Consider the following 19,057-nt stretch of genomic DNA (forward strand, 5'->3'; position numbering starts at 1 on the left):
CACCAACAATTACAACGTCCCTGGCAAATAGTAATTTCAATCATAATAACATGTTCATTAATAAATTCCAAAATTTTGGTTCTCTTTCTCCATGCTTTCTTTATCATAATGGAGATTCCTGCTTTGGGTCTTACCACTTTGGACACACCACTCAAAATATGTACGTAATTACCAAGTTGTTGTTCTCCTTTGTCTTTCTCTTGGTTTCAGAGAGTACAACATCCATTTTGAACATGTCAATTTCTGTTGCTAATCTATTCAGTTTTGTGGAGATACCATGCACATTCCAGCATCCTAATGTCATTTTCCATTTTTCTTTGCCTGTTTGTTGCCCATGATTTCAATTTCTCTGAGGCATATAATTACGTTTTTTAGCATTTTAACTTTTTCACATGAGTGAGGAGTTGGCCCACTGCCCAACCCCTAACCTGAGGGACCAGGTAATTTATTCTTAAAGTTCCCTTGCTTATAGTCTTTGATAAGCAAATATCATGCTACAAAGCAGCAGCTTCTAGTTTTGGTCCATCCTGGGTATTTTATTTCCCTGGTACCCACTATCCCTGTTAAGCATTCCCCTATTCATCCTTTGGGGAGGCGCCCGATGGGAGACTAGCAATTCTACGTAGAAATAAATAAATAATTATGATTGTAATGAAAATGAAATTTAGGTGGTTGGGTCATATAACCAGGAAAATGGATGACTGATGGACAAAAGAAATTTTTTATATTGTATATGCAGGCCTGGGCCCCTGCATATTTGGCCAGTGCACTCATGGTTATGTTTCGTGGGCCAGGTACGGCCGCTGCCTTACCACAGGAGGTTGTTCATCAACAGAAGAGCCGCTGAGCTGTTTACCACCAAGCCTTCTACAGCTGCCACAGCATCTGGGAGCACAGTCTGCACTGATACATGGTGTGCACGTTGCTGTAAACAGCGCTGCACTTTTGTCCATGCAGTCACATGTTCATCTGGCAATACACCTGTACACCTCGACTGATGGGTGCTTAAGTTGCTGCATTGCCTCTCAATGGCCAGTTCAGCTCTGAGCTCCAGACCAACTACCTATGCTGCTAGCTGTCACACAGTGCTGCCTTGCACCTTTGCCTGGATCACAGCTGCTGGGCACCCATCAGCCGCCCCGGAAGGCCCCACTTCATTGGACCTGCTGCTTGATTGACCATGATCTCACAGCCTCGTGGGACCATAGTGCTGCACATCTACACTACTTCCCTGTACATTACCACTACAGATGTTCATTGACTTTGTCATAGTAAGCATCTACAACACATTGTCATAGATGGACATTCAGTTGTACTCATGTGTGGACCTTTATCCTCTAAAGCTGTACTGAGTTAGTTCATGGTCAATAAACAAACAGTTGTTATTCCAGTGCCTGGGTATAAGTCACTACCTTGGTACACCATTTGGCCAAGGATAGTTCATATTATCGGATTTTAAAGGATGATGAAAGACCAAGACAAGACCCAATGGAAGGTGGATAGATGGCATTATAAAACATCCAAGAGCAACGTAGATGCTTATAGCTAGAGAAAGTGATGCGTGATAAAATGTAAAGGAGGTATTTCTTTGGTAGTAGATGTCAAATGGATTATTATTGTTACTATTATTATTATTATTATTATTATTATTATTATTATTATTATTGATTATTCCCATTTAAAGAGAGTGTTTGAACTTGAATTCCTTTATAATGATTGTTTATGTATTTTCTGAGCCCAAATTATCTTCATGTGTTCACTGTGTTGTTTCTTTTGCGCCGCTGTCCATTTTCATCCTGGTCTCTTCTGTGTTGTGGTGTCAAATTTGTTTTTTGATGATGTTCCTGAGTTCAGTTCTATTTTCTGCATCATTTACTGTTATGTGTGCTTGTCTGAGGTCCTCTTCAACTTCTTTCATCCAATTTGTTTTTCCCCTGCCTGAGTTGATGACTTTAAGAATTCACTTTGAAATTCTGTTTTCATTCATCCTGTGGATATGTCCGTAGAACTGCATTCTCCGTTTCCTTATTTTATCCGTAATCTTGTCTGTGTATTTATATAATTCTGATGTTGGTCTCTTCTTCCAGATTCCTTGCTCTTGTATCAGGCCAAAAATTTTCCTGAGAATTTTCCTTTCTTGTTTCTCTATTTCTTTGATTTTAGTTTGCCCACCTATTCGAGCTGTTTCAGATGAGTACAGTGCCTCCGGAAGTACGACATTGTTGTAGTGCCTCAATTTTGCGTTAATGGATATGGACTTTTTGTTATAATAGTTCCATATGAGTTTATATGCTTTCTGTAGCTTTTTTATTCTTTCCTCATAGGCCTTTAGGTTGATCCCTGATGGCTGGGTGATTTCTCCCAGGTACTTAAAATGTGGTACTTGTACGATTTTCCCATGGGTTGCCACAATAGGCAATTTATCTTGTGACACTCTTTCTATGTACTGGGTTTTCTCATATGAAATTTGCTGGCCAGTTCTTTGTGCAATTTCGTGTAACTTATCTATGGCGTTAGTGGCTTCTTTTCTATTATTTGTGAGGATTGCAAGGTCTTCTGCAAAGGCTAAATACTTCACATTGAATCTATTATCTTTTCTAATGCCAATTTGGATTCCTTTGACTTCTTTTTCCGAAGTCCTGATGATTTTTTTCAAAAATTATATTAAAGAGTAATGGTGAAAGTCCATCAACCTGTCGCACTCCAGTTTGCATTTCAAATAGTTCAGAGATATTCCCCATAAATTTAACCTTGGAGACTGTGTCAGTTAATGTTTTTGCCGAGTGATTGCTCTTGTCTTTCTGTTAATTCTGAATTCTTCCAGCATGTTGCAGAGCGCTACTCTGTCTATTGACTCATAGGCCTTTTTAAAATCTACAAAAGTGACCACTGTGTTTCGGGTGTTTCTCATCTGGAGAATCATTTTCAGATTCCAGATCTGTTCTATGCAAGATTGTCCCTTGTGAAAACTAGCCTGGTATTCTCCTATTTGTGGGTCAGCTTGTTCTTCTAATCTGTTCATGAGAACTTTTGATAGGATTTTATATGTGACCGGCACGAGTGAGATACCCCTGTAATTATTTGGTTCAGTTTTGTTGGAGTGGATGGATGAGTGTGCATTTCCATTCAGAAGGAATCTGTTCTGTTTCCCAAATGTTTAATATAATTTTGTGGATTTTTCCTGTTAATCTTTCATCATTTAGTTTCCATAGTTCTGCAATAATTCCGTCTTCTCCTGGGGCTCTATTGTTTTTCAGAGTCTTGATAATTTCTACTATTTCGTTGATGGTTGGTGGTTTAGCGTCGGGATTTGGTGTAGATGCCTGGTAGTGAATATTCTCTGTATGTCTTTTGCAGCTGAGAAGTTTGTTGAAATAGTCTGCGAGGATTTGGCAGTTATTCTTCATGTTAGTTTCTAGTGAACCATCCAGTTTCTTGAAGCAAAGGTTGGGTGGATGGTATCCTGCAATATGTTCTTTAAACGTCTTATAAAAATTCCTGGTGTTGTTCTTCTTAAAGTCTTGTTCTATCTCATCTAGTCGCCGTTTGTCATAATTTCTTTTTTCCCTTCGAATAGTTTTCGAGGTTTGTTTTCGGATTACTAGAAATTGTTGCCATTTTTCTGATGTTTTGTGACTATTGAAGTTTTTCCAGGCATTGGTCCTTTCTTCTATTGCTTGGTCACATATTATTTTCCACCACCTGTGTTTTCTCCTTCTTGGGGGTTGACCCAAGTTCATCGCGGATTTGAGGACATCCACAAGTTCTGTCCAGTTTGTGGTGTTTGTCTGACTAATTTCCTGTAAGATGTTTTCCTTGTTGAGTTTTATGTATTTGGGGGTCTGGTCTCAGCACTTTGTTTAGTTTTGACTTTTTTCTGTTGGGTTGTAATCTGGTTTTTATCTGTAGACGATGGTGGTCTGATTCAAAAAATCCTCTTCTCGTTTTCACATTCAGAATTTCTGCTGTGTTACGCTTGGAGATGGCCACACAATGTTGGGTGACTTCCAAGTATACAGTTTCTTGTTGTGTTTTTTGAATTGTGTTGACATAATTACGAGGCCGAAATTTTCACTAAAGCTTATCAATCCTTCCCCATTCTTGTTGGATGTCTTGTGAGCTGTATGGATTCCGATGATTTTCCTGTATTTTTTCTCTTTGTCTAATTGTGTGTTAAAGTTTCCTAACAAGATTATTACATGGTGTGTGGCAATTTTGTATGTTGTCTCTACAAGGTCATTTCAGAAGTCATCCACATTCTGGGGGTTCTTCTTGGTATAGTTCTTTGTCGGTGCGTGTGCGTTGATCAAGGTGTATGCTTTGTTGGCCAATTTGATGGAGACCGTTGTTATACATTCCGAGGCAGACTGGAAGTCAATGACAGAGTCACTGATAGATTTGTAGACTACAAATGCTGTACCAAACTGTCTGAGTCCTTTCTCATTAGTTTTAACTGATGGTTTTCTTTGTAGTTCCTGTAGTAGTCTGTGTCAAAATGGTTTTCATCCGTAAATCGTGTTTCTTGGATTGCAAGGATTTTGATCTGGAATTTTGCAGCTTGTGTGCAAGTTGTTTGATCTTGCCCAGTTTGAAGAGAGTATTAGTATTAAGTGTACCGATGAAGTGTCTTTGTTTTGTGCGTAATAATTTGGACGTCGTCTGGTTCTCAACCTTAGGCGTAACATGATGCTCCTGGTCCTCCAGAATCCAATGACCAGGTAAAGCCAGCCTTGCGGCTGATGCCTGGGGTAGTGGATTCATTCCTTGTGTTATCATCATGTTTGGTTTTCAAGTTGAAAACTAACTTGGTCATGGTTCTTCCAAGGAAAGATCACGAGGAATATAACTTGATTGTTGAGATCAAGAAGGTTGCTGTAGCTGCACCATCTAGGCAAACAGATGCTGACCCCTAACCGCTGGATACCAGGCAGACGTTAGTGGATTTCGGTTGATAGTTTGGGTCCACCCCAGGTATTATATTTCCCCGGTACCCTCCATATCTGGAGAGCATTCCCCTATCCGCCACCTGGGGAGGTGCCTGATGGTAGACTATCAACTCCACACGGGATTGTTGTTATTATTATTATTATTATTATTATTATTATTCTTTCTTTTCTCAGACGTTATGTCTGGTCAAAAATGGAAAAGTGACGCGGACCTTGATCAAGCGTGACTTCTTTTAACTGTACGGTATATGTTACATTGCGTTTAGGAACTTTTGGGTAATTGAACATGTATAAATAATTACAGATTTCTGTAGTTCTACATATAAGTTTGGATGTAGCTGTATTGCTTTGATGTTCTGGTGGACATTGTGTGGTATGACTCCTGTAGTTGATAGTATAATTGGTATAATGTCAACTTTATCCTGATGCCACATGTCCTTTACTTCCTCAGCCAGTTGGATGTATTTTTCAATTTTTTCTGCTGTTTTCTTCTGTATATTTGTTGTATTGGGTATGGATATTTCGATTAGTTGTGTTGATTTGTTCTTTTTATTGGTGAGTATGATGTCAGGTTTGTTATGTGGTGGTGTTTTATCTGTTATAATGCTTCTGTTCCAGTATAATTTGTATTCATCATTCTCCAGTACATTTTGTGGTGCATACTTGTATGTGGGAACGTGTTGTTTTATAAGTTTATGTTGTAAGGCAAGCTGTTGATGTATTATTTTTGCTACATTGTCATGTCTTCTGGCGTATTCTGCATTTGCTAGTATTGTACATCCGCTTGTGATGTGATCTACTGTTTGTATTTGTTGTCTGCAAAATCTGCATTTATCTGTTGTGGTGTTGGGGTCTTTAATAATATGCTTGCTGTAATATCTGGTGTTTATTGTTTGATCCTGTATTGCAATCATGAATCCTTCCGTCTCACTGTATATATTGCCTTTTCTTAGCCATGTGTTGGATGCGTCTTGATCGACATGTGGCTGTGTTAGATGATAACGGGTGCTTGCCATGTATTGTTTTCTTTTTCGAATTTACTTTCTTCGTATCTGTTGATGTTATGTGATCTAAAGGGTTGTAGAAGTGGTTATGAAATTGCGGTGGTGTAGCCGATGTATTTATATGAGTGATTGCTTTGTGTATTTTGCTAGTTTCTGCTCGTTCTAGAAAGAATTTTCTTAAATTGTCTACCTGTCCATAGTGTAGGTTTTTTATGTCGATAAGTCCACTTCCTCCTTCCTTTCTGCTTAATGTGAATCTTTCTGTTGCTGAATGTATGTGATGTATTCTATATTTGTGGCATTGTGATCGTGTAAGTGTATTGAGTGCTTCTAGGTCTGTGTTACTCCGTTTCACTACTCCAAATGAGTAGGTCAATATTGGTATAGCATAAGTATTTATAGCTTTTGCCTTGTTTCTTGCTGTCAATTCTGTTTTCAGTATTTTTGTTAGTCTTTGTCTATATGTTTCCTTTAGTTCTTCTTTAATATTTGTATTATCTATTCCTATTTTTTGTGTGTATCCTAGATATTTATAGGCATCCGTTTTTTCCATCGCTTCTATGCAGTCGCTGTGGTTATCCAATATGTAATCTTCTTGTTTAGTGTGTTTTCCCTTCACTATGCTATTTTTCTTACATTTGTCTGTTCCAAAAGCCATATTTATATCATTGCTGAATACTTCTGTTATCTTTAGTAATTGGTTGAGTTGTTGATTTGTTGCTGCCAGTAGTTTTAGGTCATCCATGTATAGCAAATGTGTGATTTTGTGTGGGTATGTTCAAGTAATATTGTATCCATTATTTGTATTATTTAGCATGTTGAATAGTGGGTTCAGAGCAAGGCAGAACCAGAAAGGACTTAATGAGTCTCCTTGGTATATTCCACGCTTAATCTGTATTGGCTGTCATGTGATATTATTTGAATTTGTTTGGATATTAAGTGTGGTTTTCCAATTTTTCATTACTATGTTTAGGAACTGTATCAATTTAGGATCTACTTTGTGGTAACCATGAGTGGGGTACACTATCAAAAGCTTTTTGGTAATCAATGTATGCGTAGTTTTAGCTTGGTATGTCACCTCTGCATCTATTATCAGTTGCTCTTTACATCCTCGTGCTCCTTTGCAACAGCCTTTTTGTTCTTCATTTACAATTTTGTTCTGTGTTGTATGTCTCATTAATTTCTGTGTAATGACTAAAGTTAATATTTTGTATATTGTTGATAGGCATGTTATGGGCGATATTTTGCTGGATTTGCTGTGTCTGCTTGATCTTTAGGTTTCAGATAAGTTATTCCATGTGTAAGTGTATCAGGGAATGTGTATGGGTCTGCAATGTAACTGTTAAATAATTTAGTTAGATGTGAATGTGTTGAGGTGAACTTCTTTAGCCAGAAATTTGCTATTTTATCTTTTCCAGGGGCTTTCCAATTGTGAGTAGAATTAATTGCTTGGGTGACTTCATGTTGCAAAATTATCACTTCAGGCATTAGTGGTATCATCTTGTATGCGTCTGTTACTGCTTGTATCCACCGTGCATGCCTGTTATGCTGTACCGGGTTTGACCATATGTTGCTCCAGAAGTGTTCCATGTCTGTTGTTGAGCAGTTTTGCTCTTTTTATTGAATTGGGAGACTATAGCTACTTTTCTTCCAGTGTTGACTCTTTATGTAATAGCTTAATGCTAATTTTTAATGTGACACATGAGACATTTTGTAAAAAATCTAACATGTCAAACCATACACACTTTTTGGGATAACAGAAACCCTATCTCCATTCTGTATTCCATAAACACATAACTAGTAATGAGTTGCCAGAGGGTTTAACGGCAAGAAATTTCAAATTACAGGATGTATACAATTTTTTCATTTTATCACTTTTGCTGCAAGTTAGCTGTGATCAGTATAAAAATTATGCATGTGGTTTTGTATTCTGATTTTAATGTGTGTTCTACTGTTCTGTGACTGAAACATTTTGTTATTTACAGTGGAAGTACTAATTTGAATATTCTTTGTAGATGTATTATCAAGTTTCGAGAAAAAATGGGAATTATGAAAAAAATGGAGCATTTGTACAGTGAATATTTTGAGTGGTACATGAACCCTGTTGGAAACCCGATGAAGAACACCAGAGAAAAATGGCAGTATTTGCTGTATGAAAATATGGAGGGTCCAAGTGTTGTGAGTATATACTGTTGACAGCACAATACAAGCACTGTGTATATATTTGTTGCCACCTGCAGTTATAGCCTGTGCTTGTGGTAATATTGCATTGCTACATGTTTTTGCATATATCATAACTTTTCCTATTCTCAGCATATTGAAGTTGGCCTTATCAGATGGTGATTTTGGACACTGGGGGGAAGGGGGGCGGGGGGATTTTGGGCAGTATGGTTTATTTGCTCTTTGCACCTGCATAGCAACGAATTGCCGCTTATTTTCACTTCTGTGTGCCAATTATCTTAAGCCCAAGATTGTACTTCCCGCATTCTGTGATTTATTTTTGGCTGAATGATTACCTAGGTAAATATCTGATGAACTGATGAACAGTATCATCAAGTGGAAACTTTCTATTGTTGCACAGGCAGAAAAGTATTATAACTGCAGTTGTCAATGAGATACATGGCCTATGGGACTGAGACAGTTGCTTTCAAGTGTTTTGTATAAAGTTATGAAATAATGATGACTTTTACAATTTTGTACTGTGGGGGATAATCTTCGACACTGCCAAGAACATATAAAAGCAAAGATGGTGCTAAAGTACAGTGCAGTTATGACCCAGAACTTTTAGATAAAGCTCTTCATGATATTCAGTGTGGCAAATTATCATATAGAAAAATGTGTGATTTGTATAGTGTACCTAGATCAACCCTACAAAATAAAATTCTGGAAATACATCCAAAAAAATTGGAAGGACAACCAGTATTAACTGAAGAAGAAGAAGAAGAAGAAGAAGAAGAAGAAGAAGAAATGTTGCATTAAGGTATCTTCAGGGCTACACGTTGGGGACTTTCTTTCACCAAACTGGATATTTGATGTTTAGTGAATGGCTACCTTGATAAATCTAGTCAAAAAGAGAACATATTGTCTAACAGCTTACCAGGAGAAAAACAGGTCCATTTATCCAAGTGACATTTAGAAGATCTCTCTGTTTGCCTGAGCAAAAATATTAAAAGAGATTATGCAGAAGTGAACAAAGCGACAGTTAAAGTGTATTTCTAAAAGTAAATCCAAAGCTGAAAAATCTCCTACCTAGCAAAATAATCAATGTGTGATCTGAAGTTTTCCTGGTGTACAGAAATCTTGACAATTTCTTGGGTATTCAGCCACGTAGCTTCGTCCAAAAGGTGTGATGTTTCGGTAAGCCGACTTCTTGCCATCTTCAGGCGTTCTTGGAGTCTACCATTTTTGGATGTGCTTGTCAAGCAAAGAGCAGATGGGACTCTAGGACACAGCGCCTACCATAAGCCGACACATACAGACTTGTACCTGCATGCCTCCAACTGTCATGCTCCTTCACAGCGAGAGGGTGTTCTGAGCACACTGATGCACAGAGCACGCGAAATCTTGGACTGTGACAGCCTAGCAACTGAATTACAGCACTTGCAGGCCATGTTCTGCATGAACGGTTATAACAACTGGTGGATAAAACGCACCTTAAGACCGAAGAAACTGAGACCGCAGCCTTCCGAGGACAAAGACAAATCAGTTGCGACGGCAATCATACTGTATGTTGTGAACACATCGGCAAAGATTGGCAGAATACAAAGAAAATATAATGTCAGGTGCATGTTTTGCCCTCCATCCAAAATGAAAACTTTATTAGGACCAGTCAAGGACAACTTAGGACACCGGAAACTGGGAGTTTACAGCATCCCTTGCCAGTGTGGGAAAATGTATATAGGCCAGACCATCCGGACGGTACAGGAGAGACGTAGTGAACATAAACGCCACACAGACAATGCACAGCTGACCAAGTCCACCATGGCAGAGCACTGCATCTCACATGGACATGACATGAGCTACAATGGCACAAAGGTGTAACAGCAATCGAACACCTTCTGGGATTGTATCTTCAAAGAGGTAGTGGAGATCTGGCTGCGTGATGAACTAATAAATAAAGACAGCAGTTTCCAGCCAAGCAAAGCCTGGGATCCAGCTTTGAGTATGATTAAAACACGATGACAGTCTACATGGAAATCCGCTCCTGTCAGGACACCTGAAGAAGAAGAAGAAGAAGAAGAAGAAGAAGCATTGTCACCATGATGGCAGAGTTCTGCAAGCGGCCGTAGCCACGGAAGGACTGCGGCCCATGATATGTCATGGGGCACCGCACTCCCCCACCACCCAGCGCCACCCTTCCCCCACCACCGGCCTCAAACCGCTCGGAAGTGCCCAGACGGAGGCTGCGGTAGAAGAGTCAAGATTATATGTAGTCGCCATCTGTCAGAGAGCAATCAGACTCCAAGCACGCCTGAAGATGGCAAGAAGTCGGCTTGCTGAAATATCGTGCCTTTTGGATGACGCTACCCGGCTGAATAACGGAGAAATTTTCAAAATAATCAATGTTAACGAGACCACCATGTCAGATAATTTTGATAAGCAGCAGGTAATTAGAAAATTAAGGAGTAAGCATTCTGAAAAAGTTATGTATTCATCAAAATCTAATGTTTCAATAAAGATGGCAGCAAGTGCCGATGGTAAACTGCTTTCTTTGTGTGTCATTTATAAATTTGAGCATTTGTGGCAAGAAAGTGACCCACAGGGAACCCGTTTCAGTAGGAATAAGAGTGGATGGTTTGATTTAAAGACTGATTCTTTACAATCACTCTGCCCTGTTTCAAGATGCAAAATGGGCCAACAATGATAGTTGGGGACAACATAACCAGTCAATTGTCTCAATCTGTTGTCAAAGAGTGTGAGCGGGACAATATTGCATTCATTTCTCTTCCCCCTAATATCACCCACCTCTTCCAACTTCTGGATATAAGTTTCCTTGAACTGTACTAACTAAATGGAAGATGTAGACTTGTAGAACAATTTCCAAGGATGCTTTTTCGTTACTTCTGAAGCAGACATGGACTAATATTCCAGCAGACGCTATTGGGAACATAAAAGGTGGATTTTGTGCCACAGAACTAATCCTATTTGATCGTCATCACATTTTATGGAAATTGCTTGATAATGAGGAGTACCAGCAAAGCAGTGCAGAGGCATGGATTCCCACTGAAGAAACGCTAAAAAAAGTTTGTTGTCCTCCAAATAAATCTAGTAGTCCCTGTCACCCCGAACTAGACGTTCCTCATGGGAAATCGATTATGGGCCATAATTTCCGGGAAAACAAAAATAGTACCGAAACCTGTAATAGTGCTTCTAGCAGGAGTGAAAGAGAAAATAGCCCATCACCCAATGAAGTTTTACTGCTGAAAGAAGAGGCTTTCTTGTTGCAGATTATAAATACATAACTGGAAGCAAGGAGCATATGAGGTAGTATTTTGAAGTGGCCACAAATGTTAGTGCAAGGGAGGTATGTGTGTAACATTTTTGCACCCACACATCATCAGTAGAAATGTATTTGTGTTTCCTAATGTGCTTGACGAAGACATAATGCAGAAAGAACTAGTTTTGCAAGTACTTCCTACACCAGCTGTTTATTTTTAGAGAAGATATGCTTGAGACTCATAGGACATTATAACTTTATGGTGAATGTTTGAAGTGTTTGCAACTTCATTTTGAATGTTGAGTAAGAAAACTAATTTTGATCTTTTTTAGAATTTCTTTATTTTGTTTCTATTCCTAATATTTTGATTTAGAACTTTAAAGATTTGCAATTCAATTTATTAGGAAATAAGAATTCACCTTTAATATATTAAATGCATTCTCTCAATTCTTGTCAACTTTTTGCAATGATGGACATCCTTAAAATGTGTTAAAAGTAACTAAAATCAAATAGGAAGAATGTAGAATACAAAAAAAAATTTTAAAAAAATCAATTTATCTGAAAATTCCCCCATGCACAGAATTCAGCGGGGAGGTGTTACTCTTTTCAAAATATTCTAACTCTTTTATTTTTGTAATAAATATCAATTTTTATATTTTTCAAAGATTATAAGTAAAGTTCCATTTAATGAACATTAAGGACAAACAAGATTGCATTGCAATTTATGTGCGAAAAATGACATCATCCAAATAGTTGCCGTACTTGTCTCCAAGTAGTGGCCGTTCTTGTCCAAGCATTGTTGCAGGCCAACGGAAAAATTGTCCATACATCTTTCAAGCATAGCAAAGGGAGTTTCTCAAGTAATGACTTCTGCAACCATTTCAAGAGGGTGTGGTTTTTTAATATAAACCTGAGATTTCAGGTAGCACCATAAGAAATAACTGCATGAAGAAGGATGTGGACATCCCCATGCAAAGAAATGAGGTGACATCAAAAATGTACCTTTAGGAAAGCCATGAGTTGTCGTGAGGTATTGGAAGTAGTCCCAATCCTGCTGAAACTGAACATTCTCAAGGTCACTCTGGTATTTTCTCAGATCTGGCATAAAAAATTCTACCAACATCATGAGGTAACTCTGTGAGTTAAGAGTGACAGTGCATTCACTTTCTTGGAAGAAGTTGGGATCAGTGATGCGAAATTGGGCTAACCTGCAACTCATAGTTACTTTCTAACTAAGTAGGGGCCTCTCGTGGAATTTCCATGGATTATTTTCTGACCCATACCAGCAGTTTTGTGAAAGTTAGACTCATCACTCATTATCAGAATAATGTCATTTTCCAAGGTTTTCAGCATTCTTTCTCCAAACATATGCTGTTTATGAAGTCATTTTGCTTCAGTCATTGAACCACCCTGATTTTAAAAGGATGAAAGTAGAGGTCAAAGTGCAAAAGGTGGTGAACTGACCTGTCTGAAAAGTGCAAAATGCGAGCTTGTTCTACCACTGACTGCCGAGGGCTGGGCTCCACAGCTCGTGAAATTTTCTCATTGATTTCTGCTGTTCTAACTGTCCACACATCTTCCCGGACTGTTCCATGTCTCACCATTCCTTTTGTCCTGAAGTTTGAACTACTTTATTATTATTGGGCAAGATGGGCCAGCCAACCAACATTTAACTGACAGCAAAATCTTCATAGCATATGCACTACCAAATGACCAGTTGCAACAAAGATGTCATTAACAAAGACACCTTGTTCAGGCTCCATGGTTACTGAAATGACAACTAATAATGAACGAGGATAATGGAATATAGTTGAATTAAATCGGGTGATGCTGAGGGTATTAGATTAGGAAATGAGACGATTAAAGTAGTAAATGAGTTTTTCTATTTGGGGAGCAAAATAACTAATGATGGTCTAAGTAGAGAGGATATAAAATGTAGACTGGAGGTGGCAAGGAAAGTGTTTCTGAAGAAAAGAAAATTGTTAACATTGAGTATAGATTTAAGTGTCAGGAAGTCTTTTCTGAAAGTATATGTATGGGATGTAGCCACGTATGGAAGTGAAATGTGGACGATAAATAGTTTAGACAAAAAGAGAATAGAAGCTTTCAAAATGTGGTGCTACAGAAGGATGCTGAAGATTAGATGGGTAGATCACATAACTAATGAGGAGGTACTGAATAGAATTGGGGAGAAGAGAAATTTGTGGCACAACTTGACTAGAAGAAGGGATCAATTGGTAGGACATATTCTGAGGCATCAAGGAATTACCAATTTAGTATTGGAGGACAGCATGGAGGGTAAAAATTGTAGAGGGAGACCAAGAGGTGAATACACTAAACAGATTCAGAAGGATGTAGTTTGCAGTAAGTACTGGGAGATGAAGAGGCTTGCACAGGATAGAGTAGCATGGAGAGCTGCATCAAACCAGCCTCTGGACTGAAGACCACAAAACAATGAATATATATCAGCCAATGCACATTCAGTAGTTCCCCCACCACGTAAGTTATGGCAGACACTAAAACATAACACCTCCCTGCTGGGCCCTTTACTTTGTAACTTCGGATACAGATTTAAAAAATGTGTGTGTCGGAAATCATCCCAACCCTTGGGGTGATTCCAGACATTTTATTTGTCTGTCTCAGGCAAATGAAAGTGCAATTATACCTTCTGTTTTTAGGCTGTTTTATTCGTTGCACATATATCACCCTCTTCCCATTTCTGTAACAGGCAATACAGTCTAACTTGCCCCTTGTCTCAGTAAATTACAGCAAAAATAATCTCAAAACCATCCTAAATCACCCTGTTCAACAGTTCTGTATTGTCTGTGTAAAAGTGAATCAATAATTAGCTTCATTATTCTTATACCTTTTGTTGAAATTGACTTCATCATAATACAATGAAAATATTTTTAATTTTATTTGCTGTACTTTTTCACCAACCAAGATCATGCAGTGGTAAGGCATTGGAGCTGTATTTTGGAGAACGATGGTTCAAATCCCGCCACCCACTTTTTTTTTTTTCTATGATTTCCTTAAATCACGCACAGCAAATGTCAGGATTATTGCTTCAAAAATAACAAGGACATTGCTGATTCACTTTTCAGTTATGAACTTCTGCTTTCTCTCTGATGACCTCATTGTTGACAGGTTGTTAAACCCTTATCTTTTTATCTTCCTTGTAGTTTTTCAACATTTATTTCCTTGTCAGTATGCTTCCACACTTCCTTTGGATGAGAAACAATATTCTTTCCCTTGTCAGTAAGCTTCTGTGCTTTCTTTAACCATGAGTCCAGATAATAAACTACTATTGCAGAGGGCCTAAAAACTGATAGATCAATGGAGGCAATGGAGACAACACATTGAATTCCTTATTAATTGTAGTATTTGATACTACTTTTCCATCAAAAAAGGGATAATGTGAGTAAAGGTAAAGGAAATGGATGCTTAACATATAAAATGAAAGTACCTTGTGTGAGGAAGGAGAAGTATAATTTTGAAGAAAACAAAAGCTGCACTGCAGACAATATTGTAACGTGGTTTGCTCTTCATCAAAAAAGTATGTCTTAGTCATAAAAAATGAAAAAGACAAAGAATTATGTAAAAACTATGTGTACCTTATTCAGTAAGAACCATAAACTTCAGCACAAACAAGATTCAGTTCTGTGACTTGCATTAAATATGAAAAATAACAGAATTAAACCATTGGGCAAGTTCAATGAAATCTTTGAATTTACTGCAATGAATGATTGATGTCTGTCAACAGACATCAATTTCAGTGATACAGCCAACAAAGAGCTAACAGAATCACTGAAACCAAAAACCTTAGAGAAAACCTCAGTTCGCTTGTACTTAAGTTCCCCAATCATATTGTAATCATTGGAAGAGACTTCAATCATTGAACAATCAGTTGTGATAATTATAGTATTGTTAGTAGTAAGTGATCCATTGTGCAAAATGTTACTAAATGCCTTCTCTGAAAACTTCCCTGAACATGACAGGAAGATTGAGTTTAACGTCCTGTTGACATCGAGGTCATTAGAGATGTAGCAGAAGCTCAGATGGTGTCAAGGATGGGGAAAAAAATCAGCCCTGCCCTTTGAAAGGAAGCATCCCAGCATTTGCCTGGAGTTATTTATGGAACTCACAGTAAACCTAAATCTGGATGGCCAGATGCAGGTTTGAACCGCTGTCCTCCCGAATGAGAGTCCCATATGCTAACAACTGAGCCCCTTTGCTTAATAACAGTTCAGAACCCCACTCGTCATGTAAGTATATTAAATCTGATGGCAACATACAGAACTGACCTCTTCGAGGAATTCATCTTCAAAACAAATATCAGTGACCTTGAGGCAGTTATAGCAGCAGTGAATACTGAAACACAGAGGGCAACTAAACAAGCAGGAAGATTATGTGTTTAATGAACTATATAAAAAAGCAGTAGTGTCATATCTCATTGAGAAATCTTGAAACATTTAGCACAGGACAGCAGCATGTTGAGATACTATATCACAAGTGTAAAAGAACAGTTGACCATGCACTGGATAGATAGGTACCCAGTAGGACAGATCATGATAGAAGGGATCTTCCATGATATACAGTCACTGTAAAGAAATTCTAAAGAAACAGAGACTGTTGCATAATAGGCCTGAGTTAGCTCCTCTGTTAACTATAATCATAGATCCCTTGAACAAAAATTGTGCCCAGTAGCTGGAAGAAAGCACAGTTCATGTCTGTCCGAGAGTAGTAGAAGTGTTCCATATAACTACCTTCTGACATCCCTGACATTGATTTGTTATAGAATCTTAGAACATATTCTGAGCTCAAGCATATCTGCAACAGAACACCCTCCTTCATGTCAACCCCAATGAATTTCGAAAACATATACCACTTAAAACCTGGCTTTCACTTTTCTCACAGATGTCCTGAAAGCCATGGATCAAGGCAGTCAGGTAGATGCAGTATTTCTCAATTTCCAAAAATCATTTGATTCATTACCACACCTATGCTTATTATCAAAAGGAGCATCATATAGGGTTTCAGATGAAATATGTGACTGGATTGAGGGTTTCTTGTTAGAGTGGATGCAGCATGTTATTCTGGATGGAGAGTCATCAACAGATGTGAAAGTAATTTCAGGTGTACCCAAGGGAAGTGTGTTGGGTTCCTTGCTGTTCATGTTATATGTTAATGATCTTGCAGACAGTATTAATAGTAACCTCAGATTTTTTGCTGATGATACGATCAGTATACAGAGGAGCTTGCTTTCAAATCACTCGTGTGTCCCACCCTGGAATATTGCTGAAGTGTGTGGGACCTGTATCAAGTAAGACTAGGAGGGAATGTTGAACGTGTACAGAGAAGGTCAGCATGAATCATCACAGGTTTGTTTGATCCATGGGTGCGTTTCACTGAGATGTTGAAAGAACTGAACTGACAGGCTATTGAAGATAGAGGGAATCTATCCCAGGAAAGTCAGCTGACAAAGTTTCAAAAACTGGCTTTAAATGATTACTCTAGGAAAATACTACAGCCCCCTAAATTGTCTAAATTTGGGGTAAAAGTCTGCCAAGACAGTGGATTTCAAGCATGATTTGGCTATGTTTACAATAAAGTAGAATTGAAACAGCGCTGTTTCAATAGTTACAGCCTTAAATTTAGCCCTTTTTTTTTGGGGGGGGGGGGGGGGGGGGGGGGGAGGAGAGTTTCACTGTGAACGTTGTCTTGGGCTACAACACTGTACTTCTATGTTCACAAACAACCAAATGTAGTTACAAATGTATATAATCCATTGGAAAAAAGAAAACTGTAGTTGCTATTGTATCTCAAAATATAAGTTTTGTTAATCAAATAGGAAAATACTTGCCCCTCGTCTCAGTAATTTAGGTTGTTTAGTATTTTTGTGACTTGGGTTGACTCCTGCTCTGTTTCAATACAGGTCTCACAAAAATACAAAATTATAATTGGACGAGTTTAATTGTGGTGATCTGGCTGTAAATGTGCTGAAGTATATGTTCACAGTTACAGCCATGCCTTTTGCCCAGTTTTAGTTAGTTTTCTGACTTCTGTTGAATAATGCTTCAAAAGCTAAGAGGAAAAGAAAAAGTACGTGGATAGTAGTCTCACTTGCCCAGAGGTTTAAAGTATATTGTTGAGGTTTTGTGTCATTTACTTTCACTTTCATGCTAATGTTTTGAAAGAAAGCATTATGACCACCATTTATTTTGCTGAAGATTTCCTTTGTTGACATATGATAAACATACTCAGAAAAAAGGGAATGCTACATACTATTTCAAACATTAAAAAGCTTTGCCTTCTTAAATGTACTTGTTTTGTTGGTTGCGAATATAAGTCAGATTTTTGTGTAACACATTACTTGTACATAGTTTCCACTAATTTATTACTACAACTTTAATGAGATCAGGAACAGTGGTTCAAAAATATGAGCATGATACATGGAAAGAAAATAGATACGACAATGCTGATGCTGGAACTACTTTCTTTGACTTGACTTGTATTGACTTTGACTTAGACGTGACGGTCACTCCATTTTGTTCTTATTTAAACTATATTCACCATAGTGATTCTTTTAAAAGATAGAAGCAGTGCAACAACTTTCTGCTGTAAAATGAACTCTTTGTGTCATCAGCTTATTTTGTAGAGAGTAAATTACATTGAAAAACAAGTTTGTTTATGTAAAAGAACATGAAAAGTGAAAATGGAAACTGAAATGACAGTGTCCATGAGCTGCAAGGTAATTTAATGTACTTGCAGAGCTTTTTGACACAAGTATTCTTTTGTTTTGAATTAAATAGAAAATATGTCATCAGTGATACAAAAAAATGGAGCAAAGATGCAAGAGAGGAAGGTATTGAGTGTGTAATGAAATGAGAATTATAGGCGGCAGCAGCAGAAGAAATTAGCACACAGTAAGAGTGTTTTTGTGCAACACCTACAGTATATGCTTTCAGTCACACAATGTTTTAAGTGTTGGTGCCAGAAGAATATGAGTAAGCAGATCAAGCGATTGAACACAACACTGTTTTCCTATATTTATATGGCAGATGATGATATGCAAACAGCTTGTTTTGTTAATGCTTATATGTTTGTCAGTTTGTTTCCATTAAATATTTAACCTTTATTTACTAACTAGTTATGTGGTGAGACAATAGAGTTTGATTCACTGCATCTTTTTCAAAACATTTAAATAAGTATTTTCAGTGAAAAGGAGTGCTGTGAGAAGAGGCTCAGACATATTTTGTTACTTCAAGTCTGTCTATATCTACATCTATACTCTGCAAACCAAATGGTAGAGGATACTTTCCATTGTACCAGTTATTAGTGTTTCTTCTTGTTCCATTCACGTATGGAGTGCGGGAAGAATAATTATTTGAATGCCTCTCTGCTTGCAGTAATTATTCTGGTATTATTGTCATGACCCCTGTGTGATTATACTTAAGGGGTTGTAGTATATTCCTAAAGTAATCATTTAAAGCTGATTCTTGAAACTTTGTTGATAGACTTTCTCAGGATACTTTACGTTTATCTTCAAGAGTCTTCCAATACAGATCCTTCAGTATCTCTGTGACACTCTCCCGCAGATTAAACAAACCTGTGACCATTCATGCTGCCCTTCTCTATATACGTTCAATATCCCCTGCAAGTCCTATCGG

The 19,057-nt window shown here is 37.9% G+C and overlaps 1 protein-coding gene across 1 annotated transcript in view; it reads left to right on the forward strand.

The window, feature by feature from the left end:
* LOC124777195 (DNA-directed RNA polymerase, mitochondrial) overlaps positions 1 to 19,057 on the forward strand; it is a 283,528-nt gene that overhangs the window by 143,087 nt on the left and 121,384 nt on the right. The window contains exon 11 of the mRNA XM_047252510.1: positions 7,966 to 8,128. Within this exon, the coding sequence (XP_047108466.1) occupies positions 7,966 to 8,128 (163 nt within the window). The remainder of the gene's footprint in view (positions 1 to 7,965; positions 8,129 to 19,057) is intronic.

This window comes from Schistocerca piceifrons, chromosome 2 (assembly GCF_021461385.2).
Source record: "Schistocerca piceifrons isolate TAMUIC-IGC-003096 chromosome 2, iqSchPice1.1, whole genome shotgun sequence".
Lineage (NCBI taxonomy): Eukaryota > Metazoa > Arthropoda > Insecta > Orthoptera > Acrididae > Schistocerca > Schistocerca piceifrons.